Source organism: Gorilla gorilla, chromosome 1 (genome assembly GCF_029281585.2).
Source record: "Gorilla gorilla gorilla isolate KB3781 chromosome 1, NHGRI_mGorGor1-v2.1_pri, whole genome shotgun sequence".
Lineage (NCBI taxonomy): Eukaryota > Metazoa > Chordata > Mammalia > Primates > Hominidae > Gorilla > Gorilla gorilla.
Window position 1 is genome coordinate 53861665 of NC_073224.2, and position 19237 is coordinate 53880901.

Genomic DNA, 19237 nt, shown 5'->3' on the forward strand with positions numbered 1-19237 from the left:
TTCAGTCACACCAGTCCTTTTTTCCATTTGCTTTGAATTGTGGCATGTGATATAAACAGCTATGCAGAAGGCTTGCAAAACTGAAACAATCCTGATGCTTCCAGAGCAAAAGGAAGGAGGAGCCACATGAGGAAGTTATTTTCCTTAAAAGATGCCTGCCAACTTTGGCAGATGGATTGCGCCTGCTAATTAAACCAAAGCCTATAAAACGTGACTTTTCCTATCTCAGGAAGAGATCCAGGGGAGGGTGAAGGACTGATGGCTCCTATGCTGTCTTCAGTGCTGACTGAGTTTCAGACCAACTTCACAAATAGTTCATACACTGAAGCCACAATGGTATGTTCTACAGAAAAATCAACACGTAAAACAGCTCCTTTTTCACTCTTCACAATCGTACACACTTTCATGTGCTCACATACATACACAGAGATACCCCTAATTTGGTGGTTCATCTTATTTTTTTAAGCTCCCATAACTGGCAACCAGCTACTTAGTTATCTAACCTGGGAAAACCAGCAGTTGCTTTGTGTCACCCCCATCACAATACAGACATCCAGCTAGTTTCTAAGTTCTGTACAATTTTAATTGTTCCAAGTCCATTCCCATATCTTTGTTCCCTCTGCTAGCTTCAGGGCCTTTCTGAGCTAGACTGATGAGGTAATAGCTACCTGATACCTTACCTCTACTCTTTTTCCTCTCTTCAACCTAGCCCCTCTATTTATTCATAGGTTATCTTTCTGAAGCACAGGATCATTACAGTACTTAACATACAGCAGACAGTAAATATCGAACAGTTATTTCTGGCCTAAAATTCCACAGATTCCCACTGTTCATGTTATTAATGTTAAATTCCTTAGCATGACATTAAAGCCATGGAGCTCTGGGCCCACTCTGCCTTACCTACCTCTACTACCACTTCTCCCCACGTGTAATGTGGGTCAGCCACAGTGGTCTACTAACCATTCCTAAATTTGTTCTCACCCTTGTTCATATATAATGCTGTTCTGTCTGAAATAATCTTGCTTTCCTGACAATCCTAGTTAATTAAGAGCAGTGGCTTTAGAGTTGTGCTGCAACCTTTCTGATCTTTACCTTTCTCATTTTGTGCACAAGCGTGCCGACCCCGTAAGGAAACTGATGATTTAGTAAGTTTCTAAAGGCGCTTTGACACATTTTGCCGCATAGTAAATGGTCACAATGAGTAGAAGAGACCAGCAATTAAAGTTTCCACGCATCTTTTTCCAATACCGAAAAGATACATGCCCCTCTAAGTAGTTTCCTATAGAAGAAGCTAATGTGGCTAAAACTTGATGGGAAGTCCGACCCAGATTCCCTAAACATTGCCCCCAATAATGTCCCCATTTATTCAGGAGACTAAATTCAGATCTCAGAAAACTAAACAGTAAGGTCAACCTAATGATTTGTCTAGGTTTTAATATTAAGTGAAGCCCAGTGACCAGGTGGGTATGGAGATGTGTCACTGGTGCCAAGAGGTGTCCCTGTCACAAAGCCTGCCGACACCTAGCCACTTAAGCAATGAATGAAGGCGCTTGCGCAGTAGAGGCCAGAGCGGGGAAGCGGGCGCCTGCGCAGAGACATAGTGACCGTCCGCTCGCCGCCCCGCCTCTGCCAAGCCGCGCCAGCGCAGTGAAGAACGAGCCAGCAGAGACAGCGTCTGCGCAGCCGTGGCTGAGGAGCCTGTGGCGGCAGCGGCAATGGAACCAGCGGAGCAGCTGAGCGAGTTAGTGTCAGACGAGGGCCGAAACCGGAAGGCGGTGCTGTGCCAGCGTTGCGGCTCCCGGGTGCTGCAGCCAGGGACCGCTCTCTTCTCTCGCCGACAGGTAGGGAGGCAGGTTGGAGGCCGTTTACACCCACAGTCTCCCCGACGAGCCGCCGCAGTCAGAATCTGAACCCCGGCTCCTCAATTTCCGGCGACCGCGCCCTCCTCGCGCGGCCTTAAGCCCCGCCCCTCCGGCCTCAGCTCGGCGAGGCTCCGCCCCTGGGGCCGTTGAAGGCTAGGGAGGGAACCGGGTCCCGCCCCGGCATCTTTTGCCGCGGGAACCCTTCTCTGGGCCACCCGGCCCAGCCAGCCCGGCCCTCTGCCCCCGGGGCCGCTTCGAGCGCGGGCCGTGCGCCCCGCCGCCGTCCAGGGCGGGTGCTCCGCGGGCGCGTGGAAGGGAGGCGCCCCATTCCGGCTCTCGGAGCTCCCGCCAGCTTGCAGGACCCGGCAGGTGCCTCTCGGCCGCCGCTCACCGCGGGTGTTGCTGGGTTCCTGTCCCACTTTAGACCTCACCCGCCAGTCCTGAATTCACCGTCTCATTTATGACGGACACCTATCTGCTCCACAGAGGATCCTCAGGAACAACTGGTGTTGGGGACGCGGCAAAATAACCCTGGTAACCTACCCACTTTACCGAGGCACTGGAAGCCTCTGGTTTTCCAGATGAATCATATTTCAAGTGCAGTAGATCCCTGACGTCCTGGAAGTAAATTTCGAAGAAAAACTTTTTTCTTCCCTTCAGTTTAGGGATTTTAATACCCTTCCTACCACCATCATCGCAAGTGAGAAAATTGAAAAAAAAAATTTATTTCGGTAAACTGTGTTGAAGTGCAAATATAATGTCATTTCAACCATAGACACATCCTATCATTCAAAATTATTTCTAAAAATATGCAGATCATTTTATTATTTCACGTGCTTGAACAGATGGTGAAGTGTAATGTCTAGTAGAAGAGCAAGAGGCACCCATTCCTCCAAAACAGCCTTTCATCAAAGGAGGAAAAAAGGGAATCTGTGTCTGTTGTTTTGTAGGTATTTTGATGACTTTTGATCTAGAGATTGGTGGAGGTCCCGGGGTTCTTTTAAGACTTCAAGGTTTAGGAGTAGAGTTCTCAATTAATTTTACGAAGTTAGTGGCATTATGGAGTCAGTGGAAAGAACATGGATCTTGGAATTGAAACATACATGGAATTGAGTCCTGACTATCATTCATTAACATTAAAAGAGTTAGGCTGGGCGCGGTGGCTCATGCCTGTAATCTCAGCACTTTGGGAGGCCGAGGCGGGCGGAACACCTGAGGTCAGGAGTGTGAGACCAGCCTGGCCAACATGGCAAAACCCCATCTCTACTAAAAAAAAAAATACAAAAATTAGTTGGGCGTGGTGGCACAAGCCTGTAATCCCAGCTACTCGGGAGGCTGAGGCAGGAGAATCGCTGGAACCTGGGAAGCCGAGGTTGCAGTGAGCGGAGATTGAGTCACTGCACTCCAGTGTGGGCAACAGAGCGAGACTCCATCTCAAAAAAAAAAAAAAAAAAAAAGTTATTTAACCTCCATGAGATGCAGGTTGCTTATTGTGTAAAACAGGGGTGTCCAGTCTTTTGGCTTCCCTGGGCCGTATTGGAAGACTTGTCTTGGGCCACACAAAATACACTAATGATGGCTGATGAGCTTAAAAAAAAAAAATTGCAAAAAAAAAAAAATTTCGTAATGTTTTAAGAAAGTTTCCGAATTTGTGTTGGGCCGCATTCAAAGCCTTTCTGAGCCATATGCCGGCCGCGGGTTGGACAAGCTTGTTGTAAAATGAAGATGATGATAGAGGGAAGAATTTGTATAAAAGCACTTAGCACTGTGCTGAGTATATAGCCCATAATATAGGTTAGTTCCCATACTCCTTTTCCATGGCAAGGTTTTGTCTAATTTTATAAACTGACATAAATTAAGAGACTTCTAAATGGAGTTTATAGTTTGTTTTAAAATTCTTAATTGTTTTTTCTTAAAAAAAAAAAAAAAAATCATAGCCCACACCTGTAATCCCAGCTCTTTTGGGAAGCTGAGTTGGGCAGATCACTTGAGGTCAGGAGTTCAACAACTGCCTGGCCGACATGGTGAAATCCCATCTCTACTAAAAATACAAAAATTATCTGGGCGTGTTGGTGGGCACCTGTAATCCCAGCTACTTGGGAGGCTGAGGGGCAAGAATCGCTTGAACCCGGGAGGCAGAAGTTCAAGATTGCACCACTGCACTCCAGCCTGGATGACAGAGCGAGACTCCGTCTCAAAAAAAAAAAAAAAAAAAGAAAAAGAAAAAAAAAAGAACAGAACATAGACGCGCTCACTGTATTGCTCAGGCTGGTCTCCAGCTCCTGGGCTCAAGTGATTCATCCACCTTGGCCTCCCAAAGTGGTGGGATTACAGGTATGAGCCACCGTGCCTGGCCAGGATCTTTCTTTTGTTTTGTTTTGTTTTTGAGATGGAGTCTCACTCTATTGTCGAGGCTGGAGTGTAGTGGCATGATCTCGGCTCACTGCAACCTCCGCCTCCCGGGTTCAAGTGATTCTCCTACCTCAGCTTCCCAAGTAGCTGGGATTACAGGTGCACGCCACCATGCCCAGCTAATTTTTGTATTTTTAGTAGAGATGGGGTTTCAGCATGTTGGCCAGGTGAGCCGCTCCGCCCGGCAGGACCTACCTTCTGCCCTGCCCTGCCCTCCCCTCCCTTCCCTTCCCACTCCCCTCCCATTCCCTCCCCCTCCCCTCCCTTCCCCCCTTTCCTTTCCCCCCTTCCCTTCCCCCCTCCACTCCCCTCCCCGTTCCCCGTTCCCCCTTGTGCTCTGTCAAAAGCATGACTCACTGCAGCTTCCAACCAGTCAAAATTCTTAATTCTTGTTTGATACTATTTTAAGCTGATTTTGCCAAAAATTATGTGAGCAAGTTAAATTATATATGTTAACATTTCTTTTCGTTTCTCAACGAACACAGTGGCCCCTATTCTAGAAAGGGGCCTAAGAATTTTTTTAATGCATTTTATGTGTTTTAAAATGTTTTCCCTCTTTTAAAAAGGCAAAAAGGTGGGTTTTTTTTGGGGGGGGTTGTGTTTTTTAACAATGGCTTCAATATTTCTGGAAATTTCCCATTTCTTGAGAAAGAACTGTTGGAAGAATCCTATCCCTTTTTCTGGACTGGAGCAACTCAGCTGTAATCCAACCCAGTGTTCTCCTTACTCTCAGTCCTAATTGTTTGGTCCTTTGTTTTCTCAAATACTAATTTCAGCAAAAATATAACTTCTAGGACATGATGTAAATAGAAGGTAGAAAATTTCATGGAAGATTCTAACCAGTTATTTATTAGTCCTTTCCCTGCTCTGTGTCACACATTTTAAGGTGGGGAAAAACAGTTCCATCCTTAGAGAGAACAAGCAGCTTCTGAGATGCTGAGCTCCTTAACTAAAGCTTTGGGGTAAACCCCGTAAAGGTTCGGGGTAGCTCTTTTTTGTCGTAACTGTGACATATTGCAGATAAACCACCATTAGGGCAATTACAGCAGGGCTGTTACTCATCTCTGCAGGTGTTAAAGGAGCGCTCCCAGCCGTTAAGCCTGCAGAAAGGTGTAAGGAGTCTGGCTTGAGGTGGCCTACAGCTTTCTCTCTCGCTCCACCCGGTGGAATAGCCTAGTAGTCTGCAGATGGGAACAATTGGAGAACTAGACTGCCAATCCTACCTTTGAGGTGATCCAGGGCCTAGCACTTACTGTATCTTATATTCCAGAGTTCTTTAGTCTAAAGTAGTGTGTTTCTGGATTCCTCCCGCATCCCCAGACCTCCAAAGGACATGTAGCAATATCTAGAGACATTTTTAGTTGTCAGAATGAGGGAGGTGTGCTACTGGCTTCTAGTGGGTAGAAGCCAGGGTTGCTGTTAAGCATCTTTTTCTTTCTTTTCTTTTTTTTCTTTTTTTTTGAGATAGAGTCTCACTCTGTTGCCCAGGCTGGAGTGCAGTGGCACGATCTCTGCTCACCTAACCTCCGCCTCCTGAGTTCAAGAGATTCTCCAGTCTCAGCCTCCCGAGTAGCTGGGATTACAGGTGCCCCAACCATGCCCAGCTAATTTTTTGCATTTTTTTAGTAGAGATGGGGGTTTCGCCATGTTGGCCAGGCTGGTCTTGAACTCCTGACCTCAGGTGATCCGGCCACCTCAGCCTCCCAAAGTGCTGGGATTACAGGCATGAGCCACTGTGCCCGGCCCGAACAATGATGTATTTTGCTCAGGAATTTAGGGGTCGACTGGGTTTAGCGAGGCATTTCTCACTGGGGGTCTCTGATGTGATGGCAGTCAGAAAGGTCATTCCGTCATGCGTCTGCCTGTGGGCTGGGAGGGCTCACACACCTGAGCACTGGAACAGGATTTGGGGCCACCTCCGTCCCTACATGGACCCCCCAGCCTGGTCTCCACATGGCACCCTCAGGATAGCCGGACTTCTAACACAGTGGCTGAAGGCTCCCCGCGCAAGTGTCCCATGAGAAATGGCAAAAGTTGCATGCCATTTTCTAACCAGCCTGTCACTTCCACTGCATATATTCGTCAAGCAATCACCATGGCCTGCCCAGACCAAAGGAGAGGGGTATGGACTCCACTCTTGGTGGAAGGATTATCAGAGAATTTTCGGATGTGTTTTGAAAACAACACAAGTAACTCCCAGAAGGGAAAAAATTACGAAAAAGTTAACAGAAGTGTACTCTGTATTGTAACAGTTTTTATTCTCATCTGTATTATAGCATGCTTGCCAAGTTTTCTATAATGAAAATGTATTTTTATAATGAGAAAGGTAGTATTTTATTTTTAAAAGGGTGCTGTTAGTAGTATATCAGCAGAGTCTCACTGAGTTGTGGTGTTCTGTCTATTTCTGAAGAGGCTGTCCAGGATTCGCTGGGGTCCTGACAGAACAAAGGTAACCAACCCATCTGGTCAGGGATCTCACTGGCAACTTCGCACCAAGTTGAGTTTGCCTCAAATTACATACTAATTTTTTTGTTGCCATCCCCAGTAGTCTATCCAGAAAGCCTCATTACATTCCGGATGTTATAGCTAATCTCCTGGCCCTAGCAATGGTCCTTGGCATTGCAGTGAATAGGTTGAGATCCAGGCAGAGATGCACATACATATGCATATATATAAGTATAGTCTTGTGGGCCTGACTTAGATGATCTAAGTTAAAATGGGAATGTTGAGGAATAGAGCAAACAGGACCCAATATGATGCCTTGAAGGGACCATTAATTATAGTAGTACCTTTAAATCACAAATCAAAGGAGAGACAACTGGACAGGTGATGCTTTGTGCTACAAATGGGAACCGAGAGAGGGAAGGTGGTGATCTTTTGTTGGGCACCTCCTGAACACTAATGCTTTAGTCAGTTTTCTGTTTTGTTGGACACACCGAATTCTTGGTTGATTGGTTAGATGTCTTAACTAGTCCACTGAAGTTTACTCCATCTATGTGAAGATATGTGAGATTTCACACCTACAGTATAGGGGATAAGCCAGAAATACATTTAGGAAAATTGAGGCCCACAGAAAGTTACAGATGCGACTGGAATTCAGGTTTCCTGGTTCGTTAATTTTGATTCCTAACTCTCTTTGCCTCTACTTGTTGCTGTTTTTGTTTAAGGTAGAACAAAGTGTTAAGGACACCTTTAACATGAGGCGAAAAGAATGACTGGAGTAACAGTATTACACAATGGCTTGTACTGTAACCCCAGTTACTTGGGAGACTGAGGCTGGAGGATTGCTTGAGCCCAGGAGTTCAAACCCAGCCTGGGCAACGTAGAGAGACCCCATCTCTAATTACAAGTATATCGTGGGGTGGGAAATGGGAAATAAGTGATATTACAGCAGCCATATGAGGAGCAGAGGGGTAACAAACTTGGCTGGCATGATATTTTGCGGTAGTCTGGGATAGCTAAGAGTGTATACACTATCCATATTGAAGAAATTAAAGCAATTGTGTGTGTGCGTGCCAGAGGCCTTCTCCTAATGATTGAGAAGTCATATAGGTTGGAGGGTACAAGCATCCTAGAGCTAATAATTCCAAATTGTAGAACTAGATTTTTCTTTTTATAAGATAAATCCAGTATATCCCTAATAGTGATGGAATAGATCAAAGCCAGATATTCTATGTTCATTCTCTTAACAAATAGTTGAGATCCTGCTCTATACCAGTTGCTATTCTAAGCACTAGAGATCTAGTAATGAACAAAGTAAGCTCCTTGCTTTCCAGGAGCTGATATTCTAGTTGAGGTAGACACGTGGTAAATAAGTAAGCCAATAAATTAATACGATAATTTCAGAAAATAAGCAATAAGGAAACAGGAGTGGCATGAAGAGACTTCCAGGGGAAATGAATGTGTTCATTATCTTGATTATGATAATGGTTTCACCAGTATACATGTGCTAAAGTGAAATAAGCTGTGCATTTTATTTTATTACTTTTTGAGACGATCTCACTCTGTCATCCAGGTTGGAGTACAGTGGCATGATCTTGGCTCACTGTAGTCTCAATCTCCCTGGCTCAAGTGATCCTCTCACCTCAGCCTCCTGAGTAGCTGGGACTACAGACACTTGCCACCATGCCCAGCTAATTTTTTTTTTTTTTTTTTTTTTTGAGACAGAGTCTCACTCTGTCGCCCAGGCTGGAGAGCAGTGGTGTGATCTCAGCTCACTGCAGCCTCAACCACCTCCTGGGCTCAAGTGATCCTCTTACCTCAGCCCCATGAGTGGCTGGGACTACAGGTGTGCACTACCACAGCCTGCTAATTTTTGTGTTTTTTGTAGAGATGGGGGTCTCACTATGTTGCCTAGGCTGGTCTTGAACTCCTGAGCTCAGGCGACCCTCCTGCTTCAGCCTCCCAAGTGCTGGGATTACAGGTGTGTGCCACCACGCCTAGCCCTGGCTAATTTTTTCAAACTACTTTTTGTAGAGACTAGGTCTCATTATGTTGCCCAAGCTGATGTGCATTTAAATATGTGCAGTTCATATGTCAATTATACCTCAATAAAACTATTTAAACAAATACAGTGGGCAGTAAGTAAAGCTAATTCAGGTGGTTTGGTTAGAGAAGACCTCCTGAGAAGGCTACGTTTGAGCTGACTACTGAGGAGGAGCTAGCCATGCCAAGATCTGAGGGCAGAACAGACTAATGCTGTTGAGGAAGGCAAGAAAGCCAGTGTGCCTGAAGCATAATGAGCCGGGGAAACTAGGACCGTGTGGGGCCCATGTTGAGGACAGCAGTGAAACCAAGTTCCCAGACCACCCAGCTGGTGCCCCTCTTTCATTTCTCTTAAGAATCAGGCTCACGCCTGTAATCCCAGCACTTTGGGAGGCTGAGGCAGGCAGATCACGAGGTCAAGAGATCGAGATCATCCTGGCTAACACGGTGAAACCCCATCTTTACTAAAGAAAAAATACAAAAAATTAGCCAGGCGTGGTGGCGGGCACCTGTAGTCCCAGCTACTCGGGAGGCTGAGGCAGAAGAATGGCGTGAACCCAGGAGGTGGAGGTTGCAGTGAGCTGAGATCGCGCAACTGCACTCCAGCCTGGGCGACAGTGGGAGAATCTGTCTCACAAAAAAAAAAAAAAGAATCAGGGCAGAGACCAGAGGCAAAGAAGAGCCACCCAGCATCATCGTCTACAGCTTAACGAGAGGGCTTTTCTTTTTTTGTCATTCCTGCTAGGGAGCAATGTGAAGTGTACCTAGAACGGGGGTGTTGATGGAACTGGGCCAGTTCAACTTCTGCGTTCTTTATGTTCTCTCCCACTGCAGCTTTTCCTTCCCTCCATGAGAAAGAAGCCAGCTCTGTCTGACGGCAGCAATCCTGATGGCGATCTCCTCCAGGAACACTGGCTGGTTGAGGACATGTTCATTTTTGAGAATGTGGGCTTCACCAAGGACGTGGGCAACATCAAGTTTCTGGTCTGCGCAGACTGTGAAATTGGACCAATTGGCTGGCATTGCCTAGATGACAAGAACAGTTTCTATGTGGCCTTGGAACGAGTTTCCCATGAGTAACTGAGGGGAGGGGTACTCAGCTCCACCTCCAAAGATAAACCTACTCCCCACAGGAACTGGCCTTTAACGTGGTATAACTGTTCCGCTGCCTTCTTGTCTGTGCTAATATAAATACTGAGTACCAGCATGTCCACTTGAACATGCAGAGGGTTAATCCTGTTTCCTAAAGCCTCAAGTACATGCCTCCTGCTTAGTTCACTTTGTATCACATTTCCTAAGCTCCCTTTTCCCCCAGTTTTGGGACACTGTGCTTACCTCCAAAAATCTCATCTCTTCCCTGGCATTCTCCCTAGACTCTGTTTTGCCCAGGGGCTCCCTCTTTTTCTTGCTCTAGAAGAGCAGTATTCAACCTTTTAGCTATGATGACACATAACAAAAGATGCTTATGTACTAATAGTTGAAAGTCTGCCTTTTTCTCATTCAAGAAGGCATACAAATATCTGAGAGTGACTTTGTTGTATGGCTACCCTTGTGATCTACAGTAATTTATTCTTTCTAAAAGTAAAGCATTTTCAAAACTCAGTATTCAAACCACTAACCAGAAACATTACTTTGGATGCATCTCTAATACCATGTTTGAGCACCTCTGCTCTAGGTTGAGAATGACATTTTATTGTGAAGATGGGTGTGGTCCCTCTTCCCTTGAAATCTTGTAGTTTCTTTTTATATTAGCTCCTCACTGCTGCAGCCTAGAAGGTGCGAAGCAGATTTTAACCCCATCTGGCAGCCATTCAAGGAAAACCCAGCCCTGGCTGTTTACTCAGGCTCTCTTAGAATGAGAGTGGAGGGTGTAGGATATTGAGGGTTAGGCCTTTGCCACATTATACAAAAGTTTATAATTTGCCTCATCTGGACAAGTAACTTTCTTCCTTTGTTCGTAGGCAAGACTTCTTTAATGGATAGTATCATTTACTGAACCTACTGGGCGTGGTCCTCATGGAGTTTTGGTTCAACTGGAATCTCTGTGCCAACCCAGGATACAAACTTCCATCCAGATGCATGGATACAAATTTCCATAGCTCCGGGGCTGCTCTAACAGTTTGATATCAGCAGACTTGTTTAAGCCTTCAACTTGATTTCCAATTATTCCATCATTTCTATTCTGAAATGACTCACTGTCGTAGAAGGAAGTTTATTATATAACCAAGGTTTCAGGTATCCTCCTGTCACCACCTCTGCTATTCAGGAGGCCTACAATTGAAATAAGTACTAAACAGAAACCTTACCATCTGAAGTCCCTTCCATTGTTTTCTAGTTGCTTCCTCATTCCTTTACCCCCAAACTTTCTAAGGGCTCCCCGACTGCAGTGCAAGCTGGCCTTGGGCACAGTTTTGCAACCAACCTACTCCCCTGGAAAGATGGCTTCCTTCTCCAATTAGCCTGAATGAGCTTTAGTAAGCAATTGAGAGAACTGTGTTTTTCCGACAAACGGTCACATGTCCATCGTTATGGCATGTGCAGAAAAACAGAGTTATCCACTCAAGTCAGGAGCAAAACCCAAGTAGATGCCTCTAGGGGCACATGGCCCCTCACATCACAAGCCAGAACCTAAGCTAAGCATTTTTTAAATTGAGTTTGAGACTAGCCTGGGCAACATAGTGAGACCCCATCTCTATTTAAAAAATGAACAAAATTACCTGGGCATGGTGGTGTATACCTGTAGTCCCTGCTACTTGCGAGGCTCAGGTGGGAGGATCACTTGAGCCCCGAAGATGGTGGCTGCAGTAAGCCAAGATCACACCACTGGCACTCCAGCCTGGGCAACAGAGTGAGACCCTGTCTCAAACAAACAACAACAGTAACAACAAAAAAATATATAGCGACTTGAATAGGAAACCATAGTATTTCATTGTTTTAATTTGCATTTATTTTATTTCTAGTGAAACTTTTATATACGTATCGGTCATTTCTATTTCCTTTTTCAAGAACTGCCAAATGTTGCCCTAGTAGCCAAAAATATCAGGTTGCTATTCTGCCTTTTCAGTTTGATCTGAAAGAAATAAAGGCATTTAAGCAATGGAAATTAGATTTCTGCATGTCCTTGGGAAGAATATATAAATTGAAAAAACAAAGGAGAGCTGAAACCTGAACCTTGGGGTTTAGCTTAAGGTCAACCAACTGATTATCTAGTCAGCTATAAAATGCAAATGTCATTTCTTCATTTCCCTCACACATAATAGGCTCTCAGTACATACTTGTGAATCAGCTGCTATTTGCTGTGGGTAGATAGAGGCAACGTGTGCTTTCTGCTGCGAGTATAGAAACTTCCGTTTTCTATTGGGGAGAGCAGTTGATTTTGTGAAAGCCTGATTGTTTCCACATAATTGTCTGTTGTTTTACAAAAACATGGAATCAAAGATGGGCAGTGGTGTACTGACATTTCACAAATTGTCACCGTGTTGTATATGAGGCTACACAGGTAACTGAGTAACTATGAGGACTTCTGCTTCTGATAATGGTGGATAGGTCCTTTGGACTACCCGGCTCACTGGTTAACTAGAAAGGCTGGACAAAATACTTTAGAAATCTGTGTGAACACACCAAGAGAGCCGACATGACTTTGAAGAATTGCTAAACCAGGACAGCAGAGGAGATGGGAACCCTGGGAGGTGGGCTTGGTGTGAGGGCCACCGTTCTCCTGGGAGCATTTGCCAAACTTGGAGGCGATTCAGAGGCTTAGCAGTGATTTTAGCAGCCTTTCAGAAGTAGGGGATGGGGCCTGTGAAAGGGCGATGGACTTGGTGGTGTTACTCACTTTTGGTTGAAGCCCTCAGTCTTTTGCACCCCAGGAATAAGGGTGAGGCGGTGTAGGAAACAGGCTCTCGGGACTGCAGCCCAGCCTCCGATTACGGATCTTAATCCTTGAAATTAGATTAAGGTGATCCCAGAGTGGTAGTTTGCCCAAACTCTTTGGATAAGCAAACAAAACCCCTCTCTAGAGGATGTTATTATCCTAAACCCAGATTATTTCTACAATTTTGCTAATACAATATCCTGAGTACAACAAGATGTAACCAGGCACGTGAGACGATAGCAGGCCCACAGTGGCTGGAGACATCGGCGCTATCAGACTAAAAACTGCTTACCATGTTCAAGGAGAGACACTAGTTTGGGAATTCAGCAGCTACATGAACATGTTTTTTAAAAAAGTGAATTCTAGAATTTGTAAGAATCCAATAATCAAAATTAAGAATTCAGTGGAAACTTGGTTGGGCATGGTGGCTCATGCCCATAATCCCAGCACTTTGGGAGGCCGAGGCCGGCGGATCACGAGGTCAGGAGTTCAAGACCAGCCTGGCCAATGTGAAACCCTGTCTCTACTAAAAATGCAAAAATTAGCCAGGCATGGTGGTGCATGCCTGCAATCCCAGCTACTCCAAAGGCTGAGGCAGGAAAATCGCTTGAACCCAGGAGGCGGAGGTTGCAGTGAGCCGAGATCGTGCCACTGCACTCCAGCCTGGGACAGGGAGAGATTCCGTCTCAACTAAAGAAAAAATACAGTGGAACCAGCATGGGCAACATAGTGAGACCCTGTCTCTACAAAAAACAAATAAAATAGCTGGGTGTGGTGGCACCTGCTTGTAGTCCCAGCTACTTTTGAGGCTGAGGTGAGAGGATCACTTGAGCCCAGGAGTAAGAAGCTTCAGTGAGCTATGATGATGCCACTATACTCAAGCCTGGGCAACAGTGAGCCCCTGTCTCTAAATTTAAAGTTCACTGGAATGCTTTAACGGCAGCTTAGGCACAACTGAGGAGAGAATTAGAAAACTAGGGGTTAGACATAACTAACAGTAGATAGGTAAGACCACAACACAAAACCTTATATGACATTACTGAGAGAAAGTAAAAGAAAACAAATTCATGGGGCCAGGAAACTATAGCCCACAGGCCAAATTCATTCAGCCAGTACCTATTGAGGCTCAGAAACTTTCAAGCTAAAAATAGTTTTTACTTTTTTTTTTTATGAGACAGGATCTTAACTCTGTTACTTAGCCTGGAGTGCAGTGGCACAATCACAGCTCACTGCAGCCTCAACCTCCCAGGCTCAGGTGAGCCTCCCACCTCGGCCTCCTGAGTAGCTGGGAACACGGGCATGTGCCAGTGCGCCCGGCTAATTTGTATTTTTAGTAGAGACAGGGTTTTGCCATGTTGTCCCGGCTGGTCTCAAACTCTTAGGCTCAAGTGATCCTCCCACCATGGACTCCCACAAGTGCTGGAATTACAGGTGTGAGCCACCGCACCTGGCCGGTTTTTATGTTTTGTAAATGGTTATGTAAGTATATAATATCTCCAATTCTGCCTCAGCCCACAGAGCTTAGAATACTTATCTAACCCTTTAAGAAAAAAGTTTGTTAACTCCTAATACTGTTAACAATCTCAACTTCAAACTGATGTATAAATTCAGTAAATCCCAGTCAAAAACTCAAGTTTGTGTGTGTGAAATTCAACAAACTGATTGTAAAAGTTAAATGAAAATGCAGAGGACGAGGAGTAGCCGAGACAGTCAAGGAGAAAAACAAGGTGGGAGAATTTTTCTATTGGACAGACAGTGTAGCTTGTCACAAGGATAGACAGACTAATGGAACAAAAGAGCTCAGAAACAGACCCATGCATATAGGACACTTGATTTATGATAAAGGTAGGAGTAATGATTTGGAGGGGGCATGAGGAGAGCTTCTGCAATGCTGGTAATGTTCTACATTTAAAGATCTTGATAGTTGCTCTGTAATAAAGTGAGCTGTACATCTTCTGTATACTTTTCTGAACATGTATTTTCACAATAAGCTTTTTATTTTTCTTGGGACAGGGCCTCACTCTGTCACCGAGGCTGGAGTGCAATGGCACGATGGCGGCTCACTGCAACCTCGAACTCCCAGGCTCAAATGATCCTCCTGCCTCTTAGCCTCGTGAGTAGCTGGGACTACAGGTGCATGCTGACGTGCCTGGCTATTTTTTTTTTTTTTTTTTTTTTTTTTTTTTGGAGAGATGGGGTCTCACTGTGTTCCCCAGGCTGGTCTGGAACTCCTGGCCTCAAGTGATCCTCCTGCTTCAACCTCCCAAAATGCTGGGATTACAGGATTACAGGTGTGAGCCACCATGCCTGGTGACAGTAAGATTTTTAAAAGAATGTAAGTAGCGGTTCTATATAAAGCCCACTTTTCTAAACATCAGTTCTTCCCTTCAAAATCAGATAGCATTTCATTTCCATTATCTCCTAAATGTATACATATTTAAAAGTTAATAGCAGGGTGTGGTGGCTCACGCCTGTAATCCCAGCACTTTGGGAGGCTGAGGCAGGCGGATCATGAGGTCAGGAGATGGAGAACACGGTGAAACCCCCGTCTCTAACTAAAAATACAAAAAATTAGCCGGGCACAGTGGCGGGCGCCTGTAGTCCCAGCTACTCAGGAGGCTGAGGCAGGAGAATGGCGTGAACCCGGGAAGTGGAGCTTGCAGCGAGCCGAGATCCCGCCACTGCACTCCAGCCTGGCTGACAGAGTGAGACTCCGTCCCAAAAAAAAAAAAAAAAAAAAAAAAAAAAAGTTAGTTAAATGCCTGACTCTACTTCCTCACTTCTAAGGATGATAAATTTCATAAGCATAAGGACTCAGAATATCCTATTTGCTCTTGGTGCATGGCCTAGTGTCTGACAAATTTCTAATAGTTCGCTCTCCCTCTCCCTCTCCCTCTCCCTCTCCCCACGGTCTCCCTCTCCCTCTCCCTCTCCCTCTCCCTCTCCCTCTCCCTCTCCCTCTCCCTCTCCCTCTCCCTCTCCCTCTCCCTCTCCCTCTCCCTCTCCCTCTCCCTCTCCCTCTCCCTCTCCCTCTCCCTCTCCCTCTCCCTCTCCCTCTCCCTCTCCCTCTCCCTCTCCCTCTCCCTCTCCCCCTCCCTCTCCCTCTCCCCAAGGTCTCCTTCTCCCTCTCTTTCCACGGTCTCCCTCTGATGCCGAGCCGAAGCTGGACGGTACTGCTGCCATCTCAGCTCACTGCAACCTCCCTGCCTGATTCTCCTGCCTCAGCCTGCCGAGCGCCTGCGATTGCAGGCGCGCGCCGCCACGCCTGACTGGTTTTCGTATTTTTTTGGTGGAGACGGGGCTTCGCTGTGTCGGCCGGGCTGGTCTCCAGCTCCTAACCACGAGTGATCTGCCAGCCTCAGCCTCCCGAGGTGCCGGGATTGCAGACGGAGTCTCATTAACTCGGTGCTCAATGGCGCCCATGCTGGAGTGCAGTGGCGTGATCTCGGCTCGCTACAACCACCTCCCAGCCGCCTGCCTTGGCCTCCCAAAGAGCCGAGATTGCAGCCTCTGCCCGGCGGACCCCCCGTCTGGGAAGCGTGGAGCGTCTCCACCTGGCCGCCCATTGTCTGGGATGTGAGGAGCCCCTCTGCCTGGCTGCCCAGTCTGGAAAGTGAGGAGCGTCTCTGCCCGGCCGCCATCCCATCTAGGAAGTGAGGAACGTCTCTGCCCGGCCGCCCATCGTCTGAGATGTGAGGAGCGTCTCTGCCCGGCTGCCCCGTCTGAGAAGTGAGGAGACCCTCTGCCTGGCAACCGCCCCGTCTGAGAAGTGAGCAGCCCCTCCGCCCCGCAGCCGCCCCGTCTGAGAAGTGAGGAGCCCCTCCGCCCAGCAGCCACCCCGTCTGGGAAGTGAGGAGCGTCTCCGCCCGGCAGCCACCCCGTCCGGGAGGGAGGTGGGGGGATCAGCCCCCCGCCCGGCCAGCCGCCCTGTCCGGGAGGTGAGGGGCGCCTCTGCCCGGCCACCCCTACTGGGAAGTGAGGATCCCCTCTGCCCGGCCAGCCGCTCCGTCCGGGAGGGAGGTGGGGGGGTCAGCCCCCCGCCCGGCCAGCCGCCCTGTCCGGGAGGGAGGTGGGGGGGTCAGCCCCCTGCCCGGCCAGCCGCCCCGTCCGGGAGGGAGGTGGGGGGGTTAGCCCCCCGCCTGGCCAGCCGCCCCCGTTCGGGAGGTGAGGGGCGCCTCTGCCTGGCCGCCCCTAATGGGAAGTGAGGAGCCACTCTGCCCGGCCAGCCGCCCCGTCCGGGAGGGAGGTGGGGGGGTCAGCCCCCCACCCGGCCAGCCACCCCGTCCGGGAGGGAGGTGGGGGTGTCAGCCCCCCGCCCGGCCAGCCGCCCCGTCCGGGAGGGAGGTGGGGGGGTCAGCCCCCTGCCCGGCCAGCCGCCCCGTCCGGGAGGGAGGTGGGGGGGTTACCCCCCCGCCTGGCCAGCCGCCCCCGTTCGGGAGGTGAGGGGCGCCTCTGCCCGGCCGCCCCTACTGGGAAGTGAGGAGCCACTCTGCCCGGCCAGCCGCCCCGTCCAGGAGGGAGGTGGGGGGGTCAGCCCCCCACCCAGCCAGCCGCCCCGTCCGGGAGGGAGGTGGGGGGGTCAGCCCCCTGCCCGGCCAGCCGCCCCATCCGGGAGGGAGGTGGGGGGGTTATCCCCCCGCCTGGCCAGCCGCCCCCGTCCGGGAGGTGAGGGGCGCCTCTGCCCGGCTGCCCCTACTGGGAAGTGAGGAGCCCCTCTGCCCGGCCAGCCGCCCCGTCCAGGAGGGAGGTGGGGGGGTCAGCCCCCCACCCGGCCAGCCGCCCCGTCCGGGAGGGAGGTGGGGGTGTCAGCCCCCCACCCGGCCAGCTGCCCCATCTGGGAGGGAGGTGGGGGGGTTAGCCCCCCGCCTGGCCAGCCGCCCCGTCCAGGAGGTGAGGGGCGCCTCTGCCCGGCCGCCCCTACTGGGAAGTGAGGAGCCCCTCTGCCCGGCCAGCCGACCCGTCCGGGAGGGAGGTGGGGGGTCAGCCCCCCGCCTGGCCAGCCGCCCTGTCCGGGAGGGAGGTGGGGAGGGTCAGCCCCCCGCCCGGCCAGCCACCCCGTCCGGGAGGTGAGGGGCGCCTCTGCCCGGCCGCCCCTACTGGGAAGTGAGGAGCCCCTCTGCCCGGCCAGCTGTCCCGTCCGGGAGGGAGGTGGGGGGGTCAGCCCCCCGCCTGGCCAGCCGCCCCCGTTCGGGAGGTGAGGGGCGCCTCTGCCCGGCCACCCCTACTGGGAAGTGAGGAGCCCCTCTGCCCGGCCAGCCGCCCCGTCCGGGAGGGAGGTGGGGGGTCAGCCCCCCGCCCGGCCAGCCGCCCCGTCTGGGTGGGAGGTGGGGGGGTCAGCCCTCCGCCCGGCCAGCCGCCCCGTCCGGGAGGGAGGTGGGGGAGTCAGCCCCCCGCCTGGCCAGCCGCCCCCGTTCGGGAGGTGAGGGGCGCCTCTGCCCGGCCACCCCTACTGGGAAGTGAGGAGCCCCTCTGCCCGGCCAGCCGCCCCGTCCGGGAGGGAGGTGGGGGGTCAGCCCCCCACCCGGCCAGCCGCCCCGTCTGGGTGGGAGGTGGGGGGGTCAGCCCTCCCGCCGGGCCAGCCGCCCTGTCCGGGAGGGAGGTGGGGGGGTCAGCCCCCCGCCCGGCCAGCCAACCCGTCCAGGAGGGAGGTGGGGGGGGTCAGCCCCCCGCCCGGCCAGCCACCCCATCCGGGAGGTGAGGGGCGCCTCTGCCCGGCCGCCCCTACTGGGAAGGGAGGAGCCCCTCTGCCCGGCCACCACCCCGTCTGGGAGGTGTACCCAACAGCTCATTGAGAACGGGCCATGAAGACAATGGCAGTTTTGTGGAATAGAAAGGGGAGAAAGGTGGGGAAAAGATTGGGAAATCGGATGGTTGCCGTGTCTGTGTAGAAAGAGGTAGACATGGGAGACTTCATTTTGTTCTGTACTAAGAAAAATTCTTCTGCCTTGGGATCCTGTTGATCTGTGACCTTACCCCCAACCCTGTGCTCTCTGAAACATGTGCTGTATCCACTCAGGGTTGAACGGATTAAGGGCGGTGCAAGATGTGCTTTGTTAACCAGATGCTTAAAGGCAGCATGCTCGTTAAGAGTCATCACCACTCCCTAATCTCAAGTACCCAGGGACACAAACACTGCGGAAGGCCGCAAGGTCCTCTGCCTAGGAAAACCAGAGAACTTTGTTCACTTGTTTATCTGCTGACCTTCCCTCCACTATTGTCCTGTGACCCTGCCAAATCCCCCTCTGCAAGAAACACCTAAGAATGATCAATAAAAAATAAAAAATAAAAAAAAAATAAAAAAAAAAAAAAAAATTTCTAATAGTTCAGTAAATAGTTTTGAAGACAATTTAAAATAAACTCTGCTGAGTAGTGTTATCATTTTAATGGGACTAATTTAAAGAAGTTCATGCAGACTTTTGAAAATGGAGCTAGAGGTTAGAGCGAATTATATTTATTTTTTGGTTTACTGCAGCACTTTATTTTTCCTTATGTAAATAACAGTGGAAAACCAAAATTTGTGGTCATCTCTTTAAAAATTGAGAATTATGTACAAAAAACTTACATAAATTAAAAGAATGAATAAATTTACAGGTGTAAATGTAAA

General features: G+C 49.4%; 1 protein-coding gene across 2 annotated transcripts; it reads left to right on the plus strand.

Moving 5' to 3' along the window:
- Positions 1–1531: 1531 nt before the first annotated feature.
- Positions 1532–11862, plus strand: RABIF (RAB interacting factor). Of its 2 annotated transcripts, XR_008673603.2 has the most exons (3): positions 1532–1841; positions 9594–9910; positions 10721–11862. XR_008673603.2 is itself a non-coding variant. In XM_055368500.2 (2 exons), exons 1-2 carry the CDS (start codon positions 1716–1718, stop codon positions 9837–9839), a joined length of 372 nt encoding a protein of 123 aa, XP_055224475.1. In that variant the 5' UTR covers positions 1533–1715; the 3' UTR covers positions 9840–11862. The 2 variants fall into 2 exon arrangements, 1 of the variants encoding a protein (XP_055224475.1); XM_055368500.2 differs by having other exon boundaries at positions 1533–1841; positions 9594–11862.
- Positions 11863–19237: the final 7375 nt, after the last annotated feature.

Bases quoted from the DNA above. Each gene is read 5' to 3' on its own strand.
- RABIF (XM_055368500.2), top strand. From the start codon at position 1,716: ATGGAACCAGCGGAGCAGCTGAGCGAGTTAGTGTCAGACGAGGGCCGA. The intron at 1,842-9,593 runs GTAGGGAGGCAG...CTCCCACTGCAG, and splicing joins CTCTCTTCTCTCGCCGACAG to CTTTTCCTTCCCTCCATGAG.